The sequence below is a fragment of the Pseudopipra pipra genome, chromosome 2, assembly GCF_036250125.1.
Source record: "Pseudopipra pipra isolate bDixPip1 chromosome 2, bDixPip1.hap1, whole genome shotgun sequence".
NCBI lineage: Eukaryota > Metazoa > Chordata > Aves > Passeriformes > Pipridae > Pseudopipra > Pseudopipra pipra.
Genome location: NC_087550.1, coordinates 83,861,715 through 83,884,773, shown reverse-complemented (window position 1 = coordinate 83,884,773; position 23,059 = coordinate 83,861,715). Strand labels below are relative to the sequence as shown.

The following is a 23,059-nucleotide window of genomic DNA, read 5'->3' as shown; positions in this document are numbered from 1 at the left end:
TAAATTTTTACCATCCTTCTGAGACTGAATTCTCCTTAAATTATCATTGACAAATAATCTCACCTGGTGCTAAAAAGAAACTGAAGGAAAAAACAGCACTAATTTTTATCCTCTGTGACTACAGAAGATGGTGTGTTTTAAAAGATCTCTCTAGGTGGCTGCAATGGCAGCTTGTGTAAAGGGTCCAGGAAGCCAGGCAGCAGGCAAGCACCGCCGAGGTCCATCCCACATGAGATTGCAGAGGCAGACAGCAGGCAGGGACCCACAACTGCTGGTTCCTTTCAGCCCCCACCCACTCCTTACACAACTGTTCCCCACGAATCACCATGCTGCAGTGGACCTAAACTCCCCAGAGCACGTGCTTCTTACTGTAGGCTGAAGGCAATTAATTAAACCCCATGTTCTGTCCTCATTCTGCTGCTGTACAAATCCCTAAACTTGAGGCTGGTGGGTAAGACTTTTCTAGCTGAAATAAAGGATTAGTTTTTTTGTATCCAGCTTCTGAAAAATGACCCCCATGCAAACACTTTGGAAGCACAAAAGTATGGCTTTATTTCACAATAGTTTCTTCAGAAAAGAAGGTAAAATTACATTCAAGAGACTAGGGATATATGTGCTGGATTTTCACACAGCCTAAGAACGGTACTTCTGGACTACTCTTCAGGAGGCTACCTTTCTGACAAGCATTTTTCTAGATGTATGATTCAAGCGAATTAAAACAAAAAAATAAACAACCAAACAAAAAAACCAACCAAACAAACCTATATTCTGTCTGTTCTGTCTGTAGGACTGGCTGAAAGGGCATCAGGAGAGGCAAACACAATGTAGTAAGATATCACTGGTAGTTGTCAAGGTAACTACAGAATTATGATTCCAGACTAAAAAATAGTTTCATATATCTTCTAAGATAGCAGTCTTCAGCCAGCCAACTGAGGTCATCTTAACTGGAGAAAGAACCTGACTAAGATTCTCAGGAGAATATCTCAGTATATCAACCAAATAAGCATATTTTTTGTCATCTCCCTCTATTATCTATAGCCAAGGATTTCAAAGAATAAGGTCTTTGTGGCACTGGAGATGTGCTTTGCCTTCTATTTTCAGAAACCAAGTCTTGAAGAAAATCCCATTTGAAGACTTCACTTAGCTTGAGACAGAACAATTAATTTTCTGTCATCTCAAAGCAAAAAAAAACCCAAACCAAACAGATTAATGGAAAGTAGGCTTAGACTCACACGAAAGAAGTGTTTTCCATGGGACACTTTCATTTTGTGGCAATTTTTAAACAAAATCTTGTTTTAAACAAAACCTTTGCAAAATTCTCTTCTTAGAAAGAACTCCAAATCACTTAGTGTGCATTTGCAAATCAACAATAAAGCATTGATAAGCAGCAGCTTATTAATTCAAGAAGATTTTAAGGTCTAGATTCTAAAACAAAGATTGTCTTTGATGGTACAGTAGTCTGGGACATAAGAAATAAAGAACAAGTTTGGATAAAAAGCCTTTGATCTGGATTGGCCTGAACGCAAACTAACACTTTTTGAGTTAATCCCTTCTACAGGGATTCTACACTTCCTCTGTTTGATTTTGCAGATCTGAGTGTAAAAATGTTTCTCTCTTTTTCCAATAAACACTCCCATTAAAACAGACATATCTCTTGGAAAAATTCTGTCTTCACCAAAAATTGTTCCAATTAGGGCAATGGGATTTTTTCATGGACTAACTTCCAAGTATAAAGTATAAGCTAAGAGAAAGCCTGCAATATTTTAGGTTTATTTCAATTCAGGGAAATGAACTTTTCACAAACCTCCAGTTCAGAAGCCCCTAACTATCATGACAAAGTTTTGAAAAGGAGAAACTGCTTTTCTCCCTATATTATTTTTCCTTTTCTCCCCTCCAATACATACATATCTACTTTTTTCCCTCTGACATAAGATCAGATTTCTAAAGAGAAACAAGTACAGACACTGTATCATTTAAATAAGATCCATGTTCCAGGAAGTTTAGTTGCTGTAAATTATTTTTTAAAAAAGCACAAGTGTGTGAGCATAAGTGAGATTGGACTAAAATGGGAGGAAACACAGAACAACAGCAAATCTTGCCCAGAGCCACGGAGATCTCTCTCTCACTGCAGGCCCACATATTTTTCATGCTTGGGAGGTAAAACACTGGCAAGGATTATTTTTCAACTAGGTCAAAGTAAATGTTGGAAAGATGATTTGATTTATTTTGTCTCCTCAAGTCACATCAGTTGTGAAGAGCTACTCCTGCCAAGCAGCCTGAAGTCAACAGTAATCTTGGTAAGAGGAGTCAGCGGCCGACATAATGTTAAGACTAAGTAAGGAATAAAACATCGCTGACCATTGTCTTGGGGAAATTGATTAGGTGCTGGTAACAGTTCACATCAGCTTGTCCAGAAACAGTGCCTCAATATAAGAAGAGAAATCCAAATTCAGACATGACTATTAGGCAAATAATGGTTCTCATGTTAGATATTTTTTGTAATTGAAGAGTCTATTAGTCTCCTTAGGAATATTTCTTTTTCTTCTTACAAGCAAGATTTTCTAGCACCAAGTACCAGAAAAGACTATTAAAAATGCTAGTATTACACATTTCCTGCAAGTCTTTAAATAGGCTGAGAAGGGTTTTGAAGTGCACACGAGCATGCTAATTTCCATTCAGATGGTGAAAATGTGGCAGAGATGTCAAGCATCGTGTAATCTTGAACATATTTCATTTGAAACTTAAATTTTAAAATTTAAGTTTGAAAATAAAATATATTAGTTTATGCCTGTAAAAAGGGAAGAAAAAAATAAACAACCCCCCAAAAAAACCAATAAACCCACAAAAGGAAAAACAAGAAGGGAAGCTGCTTCAGAGTCATAGGCAATATTCCCTGGCCTTTCCACACAGATTTTTACTCCCAGCATCAGTGTACCTACATTCCTTCCTTCTGTTTCCACAGAAAGGATTTTTTACTTGCACAAATGGGTTTTTTAACACTGCTACAAAGTTCTTTTTAAATACTTGCTTCCTAAGACTGCATTACCGTCAAATTATTGCTATTCTTACCACTATATATTCTTACCTAAAGGTCTAATATCGGCACTGTATGAACCCTGATACAATTTCTTGAAAACCCTGAAGTCCGGGAATTTGTGTATTTTACAGCACTTGTAGTCAGGACTGGACACGAAGCCGACACGGTTTCATGAGGATTTGGCTGGCAAAATTCCCTAGACTCACAGAGTTGCATGGTGGATGAGGATGGAAGGCAGGTCTGGAGACTGCCCAGTCCCCATTTCTGCTCATACCAAGCCACCTGGAGGTGATTGTCCAGCGCTGTGTCCAGATGGCTTTCATATATCTCCCAGAATGGAGAATCTACAAACCCTCTGGGCAACCTGTGCCAATATCCAAAAGTCCATATGCTAAAAAAGAGAAAGAGTTTTCCTATTTTTAAATGGCATTTCTTGCATTTCAGGTTGTGCCCATTGCCTCTGGTCCTGTCACTGGGCACTGCTGGGAAGAACCTGGCTTATAACTCATTTTAGAACTGGGACATCTATTCAGAGCTTTAATTCTTTGCCATTGAAAAATAGCCCTTGAAATACAAATTAAGCATGAACACATTGGCGTTGGTCCTTCAGAGGCACAGACTCCTCTCTGGCTCTGCTCCCTCTGGAGCCTTGCCGTACTGCTGCACGGATGGAGCTGACAAGGAAAGACCAGCACAGCCTGAACACTCTGGCTGACCAGTGTCTGTTGTTTCACGTGCAGCTCACACCTGGAAGGTTGCTCACACAGCCCATAAGAGCTTCAAATATAGGCTCTGTTTTTCCCATGTTTACTTCAGGCCACAAGTTCTCCATGCTCCTGGCAGCTGGATCCCCAGCGCAGAAGCCACTGGCATTTCCATAGAAAATATTCTACTTGTTATAAGCAAATTAACTTCTAAAACCCTACGTGTAACTCACAGAAGCCAGGACTATATAAAGTAGGTCTTGGAAGAGAAATACTAAAGCATTCCAGAGAGAAAAAAAATTGCTTATTTCTTGGCTTTGTCTTTCAGTATTTGCTGGCAATTTTCTTGAGAACAGACAAGACCTGGAAATAGCTCACACAACCTGCCTGCAAATACTGCTTGAGACGGAAAAAATAATGGCCTATTAAGGGAGATATCAAACCCAGGAGCTCTTTTTTTCAGTCACAGCTCGACATCATGGCTCTACAGGTACATACAAGAGGATCAAAATCCTGTAAAGGAGTGAAATGGAAGCTTTTTTCAGCCCTGAAGAAGCAATTTCATTTCGAAACTCCCTTTCTCCAAATTGCCTTCAGTAGGGCAGCACAATCAGCAAAATCCTAACCTCGGAGCTTCAGTCCCATTAGTCACACAAGGCTTTGGTGATTTACAGTCAGAAAATCATTTCAAGACATCTGACGGGACTTTGTTATTCTGCCTGCAGCTACACCTGTGCACTCCTTAGTCTCTAAGTTTCAATTAGAGATAATTTAAATATGAGAAAATCATGATTCCTGGTGGCAGAGCCTGTTAATGAAATGTATTTCACATTTCCAATGGAAATGGGAATTCAGGAAACCAGCAGGCAGAGCTTGTGCCTGCATTATGAATATATTTTATATTTGAAAGACTTTATCTCCACCTCACTATCCAGATCTGCAACTCATCGTCAGCTGTGTGAACCACATTCGTATTCCTCTTAACTTCTGATTTGCCACACTGCTAACATGACAATTCAATTTCTAAGGTGTTTTAAGAAACCCAGAAAAATAGAGGGTTCTCTGTTGTTTTATACATGTGTAAGAACTGTGGGGGAAAATTTTGGATTGTGTTGTACTGCAAGTCAAAAAGAGAACAAAAAAAAAAACATAAGCAAGGAGACAATGAATTTAATCATGGTTTTGCCTCAAAATATTATGTAAAACAAACAGAAAAGCAGAACAAGTGATTCAGAAACTTTTCACCTAAATTATTTTATCAGAGGGCTCTGGAGATACCTTTCTGCAGATTAAGATCTTCCCTGCTTAATATGGAGCAAAAAGTCACTAGCTTTACTGGATATGGGACATAAGTGCTATGAGCAAGAGAATTTGTATCAGCCCCTGCATTACTTTCTTGGACTCTAGCGAAGGGTCTTCTACTCCTTGTGCATGTGGAGAATCCAGTCACAAACTGAGATTAAGTTTATTAAGTAATATTTTCATATGGCTTGAATATACTTGATATAACCTTAGATGAGGCTTTGCAAGGAAAGGAAAAAAAAAAGATGTGGCTTTGCAAGAGAAGGAAGAAAATCTTAATGTTTAGGCAAGGCTCTTACACCTGTCATCAAGTGACAAAGCAGAAAAACTCTGCAGTTCCACACTGGATCCTGCAAAGTGGCATACTGTCAGATTGAGGCTTCTTTACTCCTCATTCATATCACCACCCTGTCTTTCAGGATGTCTTCATGAGCCTGGCATTCAGCTGTACTCTTTCTGAGGACAGTCCTTGACCTGCCACAGCTAAGCACTGGAGATAATGCACCAGCATAAAAAAGGAAACCATGTAGATGGAAACTCTGCTGTTATTGCTAGGAAACTCTTTAAACCAATCCTACTGGTCTTTCAGCATCAGCTGTGGTAGACAAAGGATATTCCAATAGCAGGCTGTGGTAGAAAGGACAAAGTAGCCACATTATGTCTAGCCACAATCCCAGGATGTTAGACTTTTACAACTCAAAACTACACCATGAAAAGCAAATCTGACACAAGCAAGCATAAACCCAGGCGCGCTTATGCACACTTATAGACGATATGTCTCAGCTACAAATATTTTATACTATTTTTGACTCGTTGGATGACCATTTCTATAATGATGTCTTTGACATGCCATGTCAAAGAAGAAGTCCTGGGTGACACTTTTGCACATATTAACAAAGCATCAGTCTTTGCTGAACTGACATACACAGCCTGGCTCATGTGCTGGGAATACCACCAACAAATCTAAAAGTTTGGGAATTTGGAAACTTTCAGCAGCTGACTTCCTGTAGCCTGCAGGGAAAGCTAGGTACAGAGTGGAAAAAGGCAGATTGTTCTGTTAAAACTGGTGCCCGACATACAGCAAGCATTAGTGGAGAAACCACCTATCAGCTGTTCTGTAATTACACTTGGTACATAGTGGCTAGATTAGTCCTTCTTCTGTCAGGTAAATTCTTCGATCTCAGATTTCTAAAACCAAGGAGAATCTCCTTGCTTATTAGCAGATTATACTACAAAAGGGAGCAAGAGACCTTGTCATCTCCTTATTCCCTGGCTGAGCCACATGTAGCACAAATATCCAAGAGAAAGCTCTGCGAAAAAGCCAGGCTTGTTAAATGCATGCGAATTGCTTTTAAGACAATTCATCCCACTGCTTGGCCCATGCTGTCTTGATGTGGGTCAGACTGTAAATGACACAATTTGGTTGCCACCATGCTAACCTCTGCATTCCTCTGACTCTGAGGGAGAAAGTCTTCTTCCTTTCTCACCTGACTTCAAATGGAAGTCTCATGAATGCCATAGATTTAGTCCGTAGTTTTATAATTGTGGTTTTATTTGAATTGCCACAAAAATGTTGGGTGAGATTAAACTCAAGCTTCTCCTTTTGAAGAGGTCTACGCTTAATATGACTTTTACACCCTCTTTTCTCACTAACTTAATTTTTTTCTCCTTTGAGTCTAGTTGCAAGCTCCTACACTGCAGTTGTGAGAGCCTTCCATTGGTACTGTGCTAAGTGATATTTATGCATAAAGTTTTTCTAATTGCTGATTCCATTGGCATTCATAAACCTATGCTGGAATGAATGAAGCTCTCATTCATGTTTATATATTAGTTTCCAACATTTGTATGTTTGTAATCATCAGGCTACAACCAGCTTTCATTTGCAGAGACATAAAATGAGGCTAACTGAGTCAGGAGATATGCTCTATTATGTAAATGGAAAGATTCTTTTCTAGTATCGAGAGTTGAGTTTGTCCCACAAACCTCCCATTTCTGCAACTCAATGGAGTTTGTTCACGACAGGTAACTGTGGTTATGGCTACATTTATAAGCGGTTTGGATCAACAGAAGCCCATCTCAAGAGCTTATTTTGTGCTCAGGACCTGACAAAGGTACTGCTACAGGTTGATGGAATGCTTAGTTCAGCTGAGCTCTGTTTGCCCCCACGCACCAATGCTCTGTTACTGCTGCAGCTCACCTCCCAGGCTAGTTCTGTCCAAAGGGAATCCAGGTCAGGACCTGCAGTGCCCTTCCTGATGTGAACCTGTGCTCAGCAAGCGGGCAACAGCTGAGGGTTGCCAGAAAAGCACTCTCCTGATCTGACTAACGAACACACTAACAAAGACACACCCTATGTGCAAATTACAGAGACTTACCCAATTAGAATATCTCTGTGGCAATCCTTAGCCATCAACGATTTTCCCAGCCATATAATTGCTAGTATTAACAACACAAGTTCCCAATTTAACAAATGGAAGCAAGATAAATGCCAACCTCATCCTGGCTTCTTCCAGCTTTATGATTCACAGTGTAGTAAGCTGTTGCCCTTGGTCTTTTGGAAATAGTGCCCATGTGAGAATTTTAATGACAATGCAGTACTGCTTCTGGTCTGTTCTGGATATCCGAGGGCTTTGATTTCTTTATCATGGAGGAGAATCTGATGGTCAAGCAAACTGGGTCTATTATGCCCCAGGGACCTGTAGCTTATTCACCTCCACTCGATGGCCTGTGTACTTCCTCACTCTTTATGCTTAGCAATAGATTACCTGGCACAGAGACCCAAAATCAAGGAGAACACCTAAACAGTCTGGAATTGGCAGGGAGAGGAACCAAGGAGGTTTCTGGTGTAGCACCATGGGAGAGGATGGGTGGTAGGAAGAGGTGATATGACATATTGCTTAGATTTTCTGTGTCCTTTAGCATCACTGCCTTGTAGGTGAATGGCCTCAACTGCTTTCCTCTCCAGTAAGCTACCATATTTTGGCACTGGCTCTGATTTCAATGCCTCCAGCATGGGAAACCAGACTTCCTGCCTGCCTGTATTCAGAAACTTTGTTAGTCCTTTTCTCAGGTCTTGCCATGCTTCTACAAAAAAAAAAAAAAAAAACACCAGTATGCATGGCCTTTTTATTACTGTCCTTTATCCTTCTCTGAAACTGTCAGCAAATTATTGCTCATACGTTGCTTCATAGGAATTACTTATGCACATGCTTTGAATCTCACTTGTCCCTGAAGTAAGTGTAGATTATGTTAAGTAAAACTACTTACCCGTAGATATCAGACAGAGCCCCAGACAGACAGTGGGCTAAGACATAGAAGGATGATAGTGGCTTAAAAACACTATAATTACTTGCATTCAATAAGCATGGCATTTTCCCAGAGCTGTCTCTGTGGATGTTTGTGCTGTGTATGGCTCAGTAAGGTAACAAGGAGAGGACAAGGTCTCTTGCTCAGATCTTGAACTGTAGTTTTTGAAAAGGTGATTTGTTTGCACTGCCCAGTCTTGGTCACGGTATCTGCACACACTTCCTATTACTAAGTAAAGTGCAAATTCATTGATAAACAGTAAAAGAGGAGTGGCACTCAGTCTCGCACAAGTCTTTTGTACAGTATATTGCACTTGTAAATATACAATCAGCGACAAATTCTGAAAAGACAGTGCTCTTCCAGGGATTTTTTAAGCCAAATCTACCGGGACCTGAGATTACTAAAGCATCAGTGATAATAATTACAATGAGGAACTTCAGTTGACTTCAGATACGCTTTCAGCTTCCTCAGACTGCCATCTGTAACTTAACAGTTTATAGGGCTATAGCTGACTTTAGTCAGAAAAATCAAGAAAGGTTAGGGCGCTAGAAAAGCCTGTGATCACACGGATGTGAGAAAATAAGATAGACTCTGGTTTATTCGGCTTTATGCAAGTCACGTGATGTAATTAATTTCAACTGCTTTTGGTCTCTGTACAGAAACTTCCAGTAAAAGATTTTAATGATGTAATAATTACCTTTTTCCTTTCATGATCCTTCTAACTATGCCTTAATTTATGATGCCTTTAACTAGCATACATGCATCCTGGGGCTATGATGGATGCACACTTATTTAAGCCAAAAGATAAATCTTAATGAAAGGGATTTTTAACACAATAATTAACATGTTTTTTGATCATCATAACAGTAATTATTAGAGACACAAAAATAAAATCAGATCTCAGAAGAAGCCATGGAGATCCTAAATAGGGTGGACTAGCAACACTGCCCTATTATTTTGCCAAGAAATGATACATCAAAGTGTCAGGAGTGAATCATCATACAGTACGGGGAACTACACCCAGAGAAACCATGAGACAAAAATATGAGATGCACTAACCTCCACCGTAAATTGCAAATTATAATCGCACAGCAGATAGTGTGCAACATGCTTTTTCTCATAGTTACCAACCTATGCTCTCCTTATGCCTCCACAAACATGATAGCTCATCAGATAAAGAAAACAACGGAAGAACCACAAAAGCGTAGGCATTTTGGCTTGATATGAAAGGTCCATTTATTTTTAAGAAAATGTTTTTACTCTGAAGGATTATAAGCTCTCAACATGTGTCAGATAACCCAGTCGAGCAGCCTTGTTCTTTACAAACCTATTACCTCCTAAAACCCCACTTTTTAGTGGGATTATATACACCTGATGGGAGGCAAAACCAACAATGAAAGGAGCATACACACTCTTACCTGCTGTCATTCTCCCCTTAGCAAATATTACTAGCACTCAGAATTTTGCTCAGCTATGAAATCATTTTGCCCATGTACACGCGGAGGCAGACTGTAACTTGCAGGCAGCCCTTTTGCAATGACAAACAGTAAAGAAGTCAAACAAAGCTGAAAACGCTTTTTAAAGAATATCCTATTGATTTTACCCCTAAGTCAGATGTACTTTAGGAATGAGATTCATAGAATCACAGAATTGGCTGGGTACAAAGGGACCTTAAAAACCATCTGCTGTCGTGGGCAGGGACACCTGCCACTACATCAGGTTGGCCAGAGCTGCACCCAGCCTGGCACTGAACACTTCCAGGGATGGGGCATCCACAACTTCTCTGGGCAACCTGTTCCAGTGCCCCAAATAAAAAAAGTTTAACAGTACACATGGAGACCTCATTTAAAAGGAGATAGCAAAAAGAGAGGAATAAAGAGCTCCTTAAAGAAAAGGATATAGTATGGTACCTTTTCCAGTCAAAGTTTCTTCTTTTATTTTCCTCACCGCTTTTTGGCCCTCACTTTCACTGTTTCCAGCTGTGAAAATACAGAAAATAGAAAATTAGCAATGCAATCAACTTAAAAGTGTGAATATAAGCACGCCACTGTGAAGTGCTAACCACAGGGTAAAACCAGCATGAAGTTTTAGGTGAAAAGGTGTGCTTCGTAACTGTCAGGCAGCAGAGGTTTTCGAAGAGGGCTATACAAATGCATTGCTGTTCATACGAATTCTGCCTGTTTATCTCATTTATTCATATAAAATAGGACCCTCTGCTGGCTGGATCAGCAGATTTGAGATGTAAGTCTCTGAGCCAAGTGAATTGTATCCCATTCAGATTCTACAAAAGCTTCAAGTGTCCCGTCCTCTCTGTCACAGTGTCACAGAATAAGATGAAATTGAAAGGGCCCTCAGGAGGTCATCGGGTTCAACCTCTTGTTCACATTAGCATGTACATGCTTGTATTTACTCTAAGATGTTAGAAAATACTTTACAGTGCTATTAAACTGATTCATGTCATCTCACATGAATGTGTTAAAAAAGTGGGAGTAAGCCCTTTGAGACAGAGCATGCATCCATCGCCTGCACTAGCTGAAGGCTCAGAGCACTGAATGGAGATTTTAGGGAACTCCCAACCACTTTGAGGAGCTAATGGACCCTTTTGAGGATGGAGTTTTAGCTGTGCTTCTGCAGTAAAAAACAAGGATTTCAAACACATCTCTTTTTTCATGATATACAGGAAAACCCAGCATTTACATAAATCTAGGCAAAATAAATACATTTAGCATTCCAGATACTGGAGAGAAAATAATTCTCACATAAAATCTAGAGTCATACAGTTTACAACTGTTCTCTATAAGTTCCATTAACTATGAGGTTATATTATTCAGACTGACCAAGAAAGAAAGAAAGAAAAAAAAAACCCAAAACAGATACTTGCAGTATTTTCTTCTTGCTGATTTTTTACCTTTAAAACCATCCAGCCTTGTACAAAAGAAAAAAAATCAGTTTGATGTTAATTTCCAGATATAGATGCAGCATCAACAGACAAACCCTCCAGTGAAACTGCCATTTCTGGAGAAATCTGTGCACAGGCTTTATGGGCAATAGATCAATTTTCCTCACTGTTCCACCTCAAGAAGGGTACTACAGTAGGATTTCAGTGTTTTATTATGATGGATAGAGCCATACCAGAGATAAAAATACTTTTGTACCAATTCTGTGAAGGTTTTATTTGATTCCTCTTTCATTTGGCACCCCTCAAGCAGAGATCAAGCTTATTAAAGCCTCCAGTGTCTTGATTTAACTCTCAGTGTGTTCACTTAATTTGTTCTTTTAAAAGAGCTTGTGTTCACAACAAATTTTAATTTGCTTTATTTTGCTGTTATATAAATGGTTATTCATTAAAGCTCAGCGTCTTCCAAATGAGCTCATTTTATTCATATTTGCATATTTTTCACCCTAGACCACTGGGGAAAAAATTATTTTGCTAAACAGTCACTTCAGATGTCTGTTTCCAGCCTGATACAACAGAGAGTTTGAAAACCAGATACTGAAGGCTGGAGTATGACAAAATTGAAATAGCCTCAGTGAAAACCGCCACTTTAATGGAGCCTTTGAAATCCTTCTTTCAAATAAAATACTGTAAGAACAAATAAAGACACTGTAAAAATGACCAAAATCCTTACAAAAAGTTCAAAGACACATATATCAGAAAGATACCATAAAACTGCTTCTGAGTTAGGTTAAGGAAAGCAGCACTCCCTTGCTGCAGATGGGTGGGAGAGGAAAGGAACATTGCACTGTCACACTGTTTCCCTTCTAGCATGTCCTTCTGGGATCCTCTATGCAAAGTGAGTGGTAGGCGTGAAAAAGATCAACCTCCTTTTAAGTGCTATATTAATTATTCCAAATTTAAAAAGAAAAAGTCACCAAGCTAAAACAAACAGTTTCAGGTTGGGAAAAGTCAAAACTAATTTGCGTCTTCGAGATGGAGTTGGGTCACTAAAGAGCGCCACCTTCAAGTGCACTGAACAGGTGTACAGCACCCTAAACAAAGGAGGAGGATGGTTTACTATATAAGGATCAAATTCTCACTGTCAGCTAGACTAGATCCTCAGTAGAATATTTGTAGTGATTCTTTAAAAAACTTTGTGATATATAAAATAATCCTCTGTCTGAACTTTTTTCAATGAGTCACCATAATTTTCATACGGTCCACATACCAGAATTTATCCATTTTAAGCAGTAAAGCATCTGTAGCATAAGATCTGCCTACTCTGAATTCAAGTGGTTTGTAGGAAAGGGTAAGAAAGGGAAGACAGATCTTTTTTTTTATGTAGTGAGGGAATCTTAACAAAAGCTTTGAGAAAAAGGCATTCATTGTTTTGGGAGGCTAGATCATCAAAGTACCCAAAATTGTAAAAATCTTTCTTTTCATGCTGATTTAAAGTGTCTGTTGGGAGCTCAAAATAGATATAGTTGTCTCAAGAACTGTTTATGCAAGCTGTTCAGAGCCCTATCTGATGTTTTTCTTGCCCTTAGCCCCTACAGAATAATGAAAAATTTAGGTGAGGCTGATTCAATAACAATGCTGACTACAAGCAATTCTGAAAATAAAACTAATAACATAAACATAAATTTATTTTAAATGGATGCATCTGTATAAAATCAGATGTTATTTCAGTGACTTACAAAATTCTAATTCTCAGTAAAATACTGAAACTTGTGCTTGGGAAAAAAAGGTAAATATATTTAAATACAGCTTTTAAATTTTTAAATTCAAAAAAATTTACTCTTCAACATTCACTTACACAAACACCACAAGTCACCACATTGATATAAAGCCACCAGCGAAGTACATAGAAAAATTCTGATCAGCAGCAATAGGCTCTGGATCTTATCCTAAATGTCAGCCTCTGTCATCTTAATCACTTAAGTAGATCCTAACTCTGAAAGTTATTTCAGGGATTTCAACAGAATTATCACAGAGATTGCTAAGTCTGAATAAGGCTGGAAAAAGCACAGCCCATAAAAATACCAGCATGAGCTAAAAACACATTATAGCTAGTTAAGGGGTTCTGATACATCTATATGTATTCTTTATATAATATTTTTAATTTTTTTGAATGTGAATATTTCTCCAAAAGAGTAATTGCTACTCACACCCTGAATTTATGTACAAAATTGATCCTGATTAAAAAAAGCAAGATTCTTTCCAATTGGTGTTTTGCAAAACTAGGAATTTGAAATATTGATTTTCAAGGGAATGTACTGCAAGGCATTATAAAGAAATTTAAAATGGTCTATGATCAACGATACAGCCTGTAAAGCTTACAGTTGCCTGGAGAGAATAAACCCACAAATTTAAAAAGCCCTCACTTACCTAAGCTGTCAGGGGAAAAATTTCCTGACTTTCAGCAAGATAGTACAAACCAAAGACAAATAAAAACGTTTTGAGATGAACAACTAGAAGATGCAAACCAACCAGCATGCAGTGGTCCAGAGAAAGACCCGACCACTCCCCCTTGAAGCCTGAGAGCTGCCCTGTGCACCAAGGCACCCCTCAGCCTGCTAAACCCACTGCAGTGAACCCGGGGAGGGGAGGCAGGGGTGAGCCTCCCAGCTCTTCCACACACTTCAGCTGCTGGCAAGTGCGATCCCCTCATTCACCAGTGCCTGGGGAACCGGAGATAAACACCCATCCTCTGACTTATGTAGCCATAATTATGTATCAGTTAATCCCTGAAACAAAGCAAACAGGGTTTGCAGCATGGCCCATGGCCCTCCCCACTGCTGACTGAAGTAAACAAAATTTAGAAGTAGTGCCCATAAACTCTAATGTACATGTGCATTACCAGGAAAAGCTTGGTGGTACAGTAATAACTTCCGTATAAGTGTATACTGTCTGATTAAGGAGTTGCAATGGGTGATGGTTACGTGTCTTTGTGCCACAGAATATAAAAAGGTTTCCAAATGAAAATTTGAATTAAGGTGCCTCAGAGTAGCATAATCCTCATGATCGAAGGGGAGCTGATTTCACTGGAGCGTGAGCCCAAACACAGGGCTTGTGAGGGCACCCAATGCCTCAAGAGAAAAACAAAATCCTATCAGCTGGTGTTAGGACGATTACAATTTTATGAGTGTGCACAACAAATAGCACATGCCTAAGAGAGAGGAATGACTGCCCCCAAAAAACCTCTGAGGATGAGAAATTTGAACTCATTACAATATGAGCAGGTTTTAAAAGGAATTTATAACATCTCCAATAAAAAGGAATGCAGACCTTGTGTCTCACCTGTAAAATGTTTAAGGCATGAATTTCAATAAAGCTAGGTATAAGGATGTGACCAGGTATTAAAAAAGAATTAAGAAAATGATACAAAGCTTCCTTATGTCTAGATACCATACATCTTTTGTCATCCAGTTCATCATACAGCAGTCACAATTAAATACATGCCTTTTTGATATGGAAGATGAAAATATTGTTGTAAGTGTTCCTTTAAGAAAAGAAGTAAAACTGAGCAAGGGAGAGAATGTCGGTTTGCAACAAGAAAAGAAGTCCTCATTCTTGCCCTAGGTTTCTGCAACCCACCCATTCCAACAAGACATTAAGAGTGACTCTGTTTATCAAACCAAAAGTACATCTAAACAAGTGCCCTGTTTCCAACAATAATCTATAGCAGGTGCTTAAGGAAGAGGTATAAGTGAGAGCATTAAGTCTAGGAGTGGTATTTTCCAATGCATCCTCCCAGAAGCAAGAAGTTTCAGAGATTTCCTGACTCAAAGATTACACATAGTCTCTCAATGAACCAAATTGCACTTTCAATTCATTCAAGTGTTTGGCTGCCAAAGGGTTCTGGGACAACAGGCTCTGTTATTTCATGACACACTTAATTACATTCAAAAGGTTGTACTTCAGTAGTTTGTTTGTTGTTGGGTTTTTTTTATTTTGTTGGATGTTCTCTACTTTGTGCACAATAAGACAAGGAATGACCACTTCTCATTTATTTTCTATACTATTCATCATTGTATGATATTACACCTCAGTTATCTGTTGGGAAGCAGAAGAACTTTTGTTCTGTGCCCCACCTTGTACAAAGCTATCACATACTCCTCACCATCACTCTTTAGGTTTTTTTTCCAGTTCAACCAGACTTCTTTTGAGTATGCACAACAGGATGAACCAATGGTTTCCACAGAAGAAGAGGGACGCTTCCTGTTCTATTTTCATCTTCTTTCCTGCTAAGCAATACAATTTTATTTGCCTTTATGACTGTCATTAAATGTCGATGATGTTATGCAGAGAGCTTTCAACAGTAAATCACAATATTTATTTAACTTTTTGGGTGTTGTAGTTAATTTAGACCCTATTCTTATAAATACATAGGTGTGGCTGTTTTTCTTCATATGCAGTATTTGCATTTACTAACACTCTGTATTTATCCATCCCTTCATAACCTGGTAATTCAGTATTGGGAGATTATTCCCCATTCTTCACAGTTGTTAAGATTTCATAAGGCATCTCTGGACATCATCCAGTCCTACCCCTGCTACAACTGGTGGCTCAGCACCATGTCCAGTCAGGTCTTGAGTATTTCCAGGGATGGAGACTCCACAACCTCTTTAAGCAGCCTGTGTCAGTGTTCGACCACCCTCAACATAAAAAATGAAAAAAGAAAGGAAAAAACAAGTGGTTTTTTTTCCCTTTTAAGTATTTATGCACACGGAAAATGTCCCCCTGAGCCTTCTCTCCTCTTCAGAGTAAAAATACAGCTCTCTCAGCATCTCCTTGTATGTCAGAAGCTCAAATCTCTTAATTATCAATAGTCAAATTCATTTGACTATCCTAAACACATTTACACAAAATGCATCATTTCACTGTTCACCCTGCATTCTGTATCTATCTTTTATAAATTTGCTGAACATATGTCTATGGGGCCAGGAGTATCTTTGCTCCAGTCTAAAGCTGACAAATAACTCCTCAATATTGTTTTCTGTCTCCTACTCCATTACTAATCTACAAGAGATCTTTCTCTTATCTCAAGACAAGCCAGGCACTTGAAAATCTTTTGGCACAAACCTTACCAAAAGTTTTTCAAAGCCAAGATTAAATTCATTCACACAGTTGTTGAATACTTCAAAGCATTTAATAAATGCTTAGTGAATAAATTAAGCAAATGTCTAGAAAAAATCCACAAACTCTTCCAAAATTCATCAATACATATTTAACTCTTCATTTTTTTAAGTGCCTGACTTTTTTTTTCAATATAAAAAACATACTCACTGGACTATGCACAATGTCCTTCCCAAAACTGCCCAACACTCATATTTGCCCACCTTACACTTCTCCTATTTCCAGGATGATTTAAGGTCCTATGCAGCAGATACTAGTCCAGAAATATTTTTATGCTTCTGAAGGATTTTGGTTTTAATCACAGTGGCTTGTTTTAGACTGTTTTAACTTCTTTTCTGATGGATAGTACTGTATTTATACTGAGTTTTTAATAATATCCATACTATTCATAAGCACTCTATCTTTTTAGCTGCTCATTTTACATGCTTCTTCCGCGACAGTGAAGAGATTGAAGACTTCAAGCCCATTTGGTTGCTCCTCATAAGGATGCCTTTCTATGCCTCTGATAAGTTTGTTTTCCTCTAAACCCTTTAAATTTTTATACTACCCACTTTGGAAGCCGAATAGTCTCCCTGTAATCCAGGTGGAAACCTGCTGAGCCACTTGGATCCTCACAAGTCTATGGGACCAGATGGGATCCATCCAAGGGTGATGAGGGAGCTGGCAGAAGAGCTTGCCAAGCCGCTCTCCATCATCTACCAACAGTCCTGGCTCACTGGGGAGGTCCCAGATGATTGGAAGTTGGCAAATGTCACACCCATCCACAAAAAGGGCCAGAAGGAGGACCTGGGAAACCACAGGCCCGTCAGCCTGACTTCAGTGCCTGGCAAGGTTATGCAGCAGATCATCCTAAGTGCAATCACACAACACCTACAGGATGGACAAGGGATCAGACCCAGCCAGCATGGATTTAGGAAGGTCAGATCCTGTCTGACCAACCTGATCTCCGTTTATGATCAGGTGACCCCCCTGGTGGATGAGGGGAAGGCTGTGGATGTGGTCTATCTAGACTTCAGCAAAGCCGTTGACACCGTCTCCCAGAGCATATTCCTGAAAAAGCTGGCAGCCCACAGCTTGGACAGGGGCACTCTCTGCTGGATTAAGAACTGGCTGGAGGGCCGGGCCCAGAGAGTGGTGGTGAACGGGGCTGCATCCAGTTGGTGGCCGGTCACTAGTGGTGTCCCCCAGGGATCAGTGTTGGGCCTAGTTCTGTTTAATATGTTTATTGATGATCTGGATGAGGGGATTGAGTCCACCATCAACAAATTTGCAGATGACACCAAATTGGTGAGGAGTGTTGATCTGCTGGAAGGCAGGAGGGCTCTTCAGAGGGACCTGGACAAGCTGGAGAGATGGGCTGCTTCCAACAGGATGAAGTTCAACAAGGCCAAATGCTGGGTCCTGCCCTTTCGCCACAACAACCCCCTGCAGCGCTACAGGCTGGGGACAGAGTGGCTGGAGAGCAGCCAGGCAGAAAGGGACCTGGGAGTTTGGATTGACAGGAAGCTGAACATGAGCCAGGAGTGTGCTCAGGTGGTCAAGAAGGCCAATGGCATCCTGGCCTGGATCAGGAACAGTGTGGCCAACAGGTCCAGGGAAATGATTCTTCCCCTGTACTCAGCACTGGTGAGGCCACACCTGGAGTACTGTGTCCAGTTCTGGGCCCCTCAGTTCAGGAAGGATATTGAGGTGCTGGAGCAGGTTCAGAGAAGAGCAACAAGGCTGGTGAAGGGACTGGAGCACAAGTCCTGTGAGGAGAGGCTGAGGGAGCTGGGGCTGTTCAGCCTGGAGAAGGCTCAGGGGAGACCTCATCACTCTCTACAGCTCCCTGAAAGGAGGTTGTAGCCAGGTGGGCATTGGTCTCTTCTCCCAGGCAACCAGAAGCAGGATGAGAGGGCATGGTATTAAGCTCTGTCAGGGGAGGTTTAGATTGGATATTAGGAAAAAAAAATTTACTGAGAGACTAATCAGACATTGGAATGGTCTGCCCAGGGAGGTGTGGATTCACCGTCCCTGGAGGTTTTTAAGCTGAGACTGGATGTGGCACTTAGTGCCATGGTTTGGTAACCACGGCAGTGTTGGATCAAGGGTTGAACTTGATGATCTCTAAGGTCCTTTCCAACCCGATTGATTCTATGATTCTATGAAATAGGCAGAACAGAACCCAACATAGTATTTAAGGTCCTCGCCCACAAAGGATTCATACAGTTGAATTAACTCATGTTGTCTGTTTTGTTTGTTCATTATATAACAATTTCTAATACTTATTTTGGTTTTTACAAGCTATTGAGCACCGAGTTTCACAGAACGATCTATTGTGACCCCAGGATCTATGTCCAAAGTGATGATGGTCAATACGGAATCCATCATTTCTTTTTCTGAATTTTTTTTCCCCACGTCCATCACTCCACATTGATCTACACTGAACTGCACAGGCCTTTTAACACTCAGCTTCTTATGGTCTTTCTGTAATTCCTCATACATCCCTGGTCTTTATTACCCTGAATAATTTAATACAGTTTGAAGTACTTGTCACTTCACTATTTGCTCCTCCTCTAAAATTACGTGTTAAAAGCATGGGTTCTAACACATATCTCTGCTGAACTCCAAAGATAACACCCTCTCTACCAAGAAAATAAACATTTATGTCTGTGTTCTGTCTTACATGCAAAGTTATTGTATGAATGTAATGGCATTTGTACTTATCTTTTGGGCTGTGTAGTATCCTGAAAAGCCTTGAGAATTTTGCTTTAAGGTTTCTAGAAATCCAAACAAACCATATCAAGCCAAATCTCTCTCATTTTCCTGATGGTTGAGCTCAGTAAATCAAAGTATTTTAGTATATAATACACCTCTACAGTTGATTGAGTTCTACTTCAGATTACTTCCCAAAAGAGATTTCTTATGCTCTGTCTTTTCAGATGTTTGTCACTATTTTAATAATAGTTTCAAATGTCTCAAGGAATGCTGCAATGAATTAGTTCATAAATAATCAGCTTTAAACCACTGCCAGTTATTTAAAGGAAAAATTCTTTTTAAAGCAAGGACATGATGGTCTTCAAAGAGAAATTAGGAACTAAAGTGTTTGACAAAATTCTTATGTATTTGAAAGACTGTGTGTGGCTGTGTGCACTTGTATAGTGCATAAATAACAGACAGTATTGTAAGTACAGTTTTTCATAACCCTGATTACAGTGTACTGATATGCTAAAACCTGAACTGAATGACAATTATAAAGCAATCTGCATACATTTTCTTAGCGCTCATACCAGAAAAAAGAAATCATCACCCACTTTTAATATGCTGGTAACATTTTGATACTTCCTGACTAACTCTAGAACTCATCCAGGCCTAACAAAACCTGGCTAAAATTAGGAAGATAAATACTGTTCTAGAAAAAATGATAACTCAAGCATCTCATAGATCTATGTATAGTAAGGAAAGACTATTAAAGTAACCCATAGAAATTTTCAGTAATTGAAATTAAATCAAACTGTCTTTGAAAATGAACAACTGCACCATCTTGATAGGATTTAATTATCCCTGTAAAGTCACTTTGTAGTATTATACAATATAAGAATTGTCTGATTTATAATGCAGAGAATACAGCTTGAAAATTGGAAACTAATGTGAATGAAAGAGGTGGCAGAACTATCTCTTGCTGGGCCTCCTGCAGGTCTTACAAACATCGCATAGAAGTGCTGAGTCTGGTGATGGACCTACATTTATTTATGCCATAATTGTAGGGCTCAAATAAGTCACCAGAATACATATACATATACATAAATATAATGAGATTGCTTCCTTCAAAGTGTAAGCCTGTCTTAGAAAACTGCGACAGTGATATACTTGGACACTAAATGTTGATTACACTGTCCTGAACCTGGTGTTTTATACCAAGCAGCATATGTGTAACATTGTCAAGCTGCACATCTTTTGATTTTCCTCTACCATTATCACGAAGGATCATCAAAGCTTCTATATTAAATATTCTCATATTTTACAGCCTTCTTTTATTACTGTACTGAGGGGAAAGAAAAAAAAGAAAAATCAAACTGAAGCTCTCTTTTTTGAGTCGATTTTAACATGCACTCACAGAATCCTCATAAAATTAATAACCTGTGATAAAGGATGGAAGGAATAGGAAGAGTTTAATCAGTCTAAATACAGACTCACAAAACTGTGGCAGACACTGTGAACCACAGCTGAACCTACTGGGTTTTAATAATGAGGGTGGGGGAGGTCATAGAAATGTCTGGGATATCTTGATTTCCAATGTCCTTATTGTTAAGAGCATATTTATTTGTAAGTGCACACAAAACAACACCTTCAATATCAGTCACCACTCAACAGGCACCAAAAATGGTGTGGCATTTACCTTCTCTCTCTGAAAATGAAATTGCAACCTATCAAGTAGTAAATTGCATAGGAGGGAGCAGAAGCTCCCTGTGTGGCTCGACTCTGAAGACTCACCACTGGCATCAGCTTTCCCTACTAGGGGTTCGCTGTCTGCCATGAGATTTTCCTGAAGTAAAAGCCAGGCTGACTGTGAGTAATCATATTGCAGCCTGTCAAAAAATCTCAATGAAATTTATCAAAAAAATGTGCAGAAAATTACTTTCAACATTTCAGCATTCAGCTCAGCCTCTTTCCCAGAGGGAGGCTGAGGGCAGGGTGAGCAGCACCCACAGAGGGAACCCATTGGTGGGAGAAAGGAGTCTTGTGCACCAGCACTGGAACAGGAAAGGAATAAGGTGTAAAAGCAGTATGCAACTGCTTGCTGAAAAGGCTCTGAGTTAACACACTGCCTTTTCATACAGTGCCTATTCATGTTCCATAAAGTAACATGCTTTCTACTTATTTGTTTTCCTCATTCCATTGGTAGATTGGATTTAAAAGGAGGTTGCTTCAAATATTTACTCCTCTAAAATGTCAAACTGAGTCAAAATCACATCCATCACAAAGGGTGAATCATTTTTTCACATCAGACATTCAGGTTTGACTCATTTGCCTGCTGCAGGGGTATCATTTTTATTGCTAAAGTTCCTGTAATGGGAAAGAAGCATTCAGTGAATGAGCAAGATTGACTGTAAGCTACATGTGAGTCTTCCCCGAAAGCCCAAATTCACCTAACATTCACATTTCTAACATAAGTTCATGTCTCTATACAAACATAGGGTGAAAACATTTCTAGAGGAGAAAGCTTGAGCATACTTGCTGTCTTATTTGAGCCTTGCATGGCCTGAAGCTGAATGTGCTAAAGCATGCCAATGTGCCAGCAGGTGTTGTAAGCATACTCTGAACACTTGGGCCCAACAGTTAGGAACAAGGATGGAAGGTCATTGCATTTAATGTGCTTTTGAAACTGTTTTGATCTTGCAGCTGGAAAAAATCCCGGGACTATCCATTCTACTGACTGGGTTGCTTTGCTCTGAGAATTTCACAGGCAAAGAAGATAGCTGTGACTCACAGGGCTCAGTGTTTAGGTCAGAGTTTGCCTGGAAGAAAAGAATCAGTTGGAAATCTTACTCATTAAATGCTTCCTATAATTAATTCGTAATGCAAATAGTAAGGTTGATACAACTGAAGAGTGAATGGAAGTGTATGTGTTTTTAAGTACCAGAAGAAAGAGCAAAGCAAAGTGTTAAAAGAATGCCCTTTGATGAAAAATAAAGGACATGCTTAGAGAACACTGTTCCTGTGTTGTTTATGTCAATGCCACAGCACAGAAGACTTGCCAGTCTTGATGTAGATGGCCATGCACTCTGCCACCAGGAGGATAACATCCAGGTTGCAGCATATCATCCATACCATTATTTTTCCTGTTAGCCCACACAAAAAATAGGCTATAGACATAGCCTATATATTTCAGACAAAGAAAAACGTACTGGTGAACAATATAAAAGATCGCAGAATCACAGAATGGTTGTGTTTGGAAGAGAGCTCTGTCCAATCTCCCTCCTAAAGCAGTTTCACCTAGAACAAGTTGCACAGGGTCGCATTCAGATAAGTTTTTAATATCTCCAGGGACAGACTTCACAATCTCTCTGGGCACATCTGACCATCTGAACCAAAGAGACAGGATAAGGACTTAGTAGCTGCCATACATTTTCCCATACTCAGGTGATGCTCATCAGACCACATGAGCTCACACCACATCTTGATGCTTGTGAGAGTATGGGAGTAAGCGTGAGTGAATGAGATCTATGAGGGAGTGATTGTGAGTTGAAAAATTTCAGCTTATTTAGAGATTCTGTACCTAAACATCACACTCCCATTCCCAAAACTCTCACACTGAATTTTGTTACACAGAATATCCTAAACCTTAAAGGATATAAAATAAATCTTAAAAAGAAGCAATGTTCTATGCTTCTGTGACCCTACACAAAGAGAAGGAAATTAGCCTTTTTGTTTTCCCACTGAGAACATTTTTTGCAGTCCACCTTAAACATGAAAAGCAATTTTACTGAAATATTAATGCCGACATCATAAGCTACATCTAGCTACATTAGCAACATCAAGCATCTAGCTACATACAGCAGTATCTACTTGCATTTTGCAGATTCTTGGTTTTGACACATCTATTAAAACATGTATGAGTAAGTGGTATTCTGCATTACACTAGTACAATTC

The 23,059-nt window shown here is 39.5% G+C and overlaps 1 protein-coding gene across 3 annotated transcripts in view; it reads right to left on the bottom strand.

Moving 5' to 3' along the window:
• DHRSX (dehydrogenase/reductase X-linked) overlaps positions 1 to 23,059 on the bottom strand; it is a 204,667-nt gene that overhangs the window by 105,231 nt on the left and 76,377 nt on the right. For all 3 annotated transcript variants that reach the window (XM_064646162.1, XM_064646161.1, XM_064646160.1), the window contains exon 3: positions 10,260 to 10,328. In XM_064646162.1, coding sequence (XP_064502232.1) covers positions 10,260 to 10,328 — 69 coding nt within the window. The remainder of the gene's footprint in view (positions 1 to 10,259; positions 10,329 to 23,059) is intronic.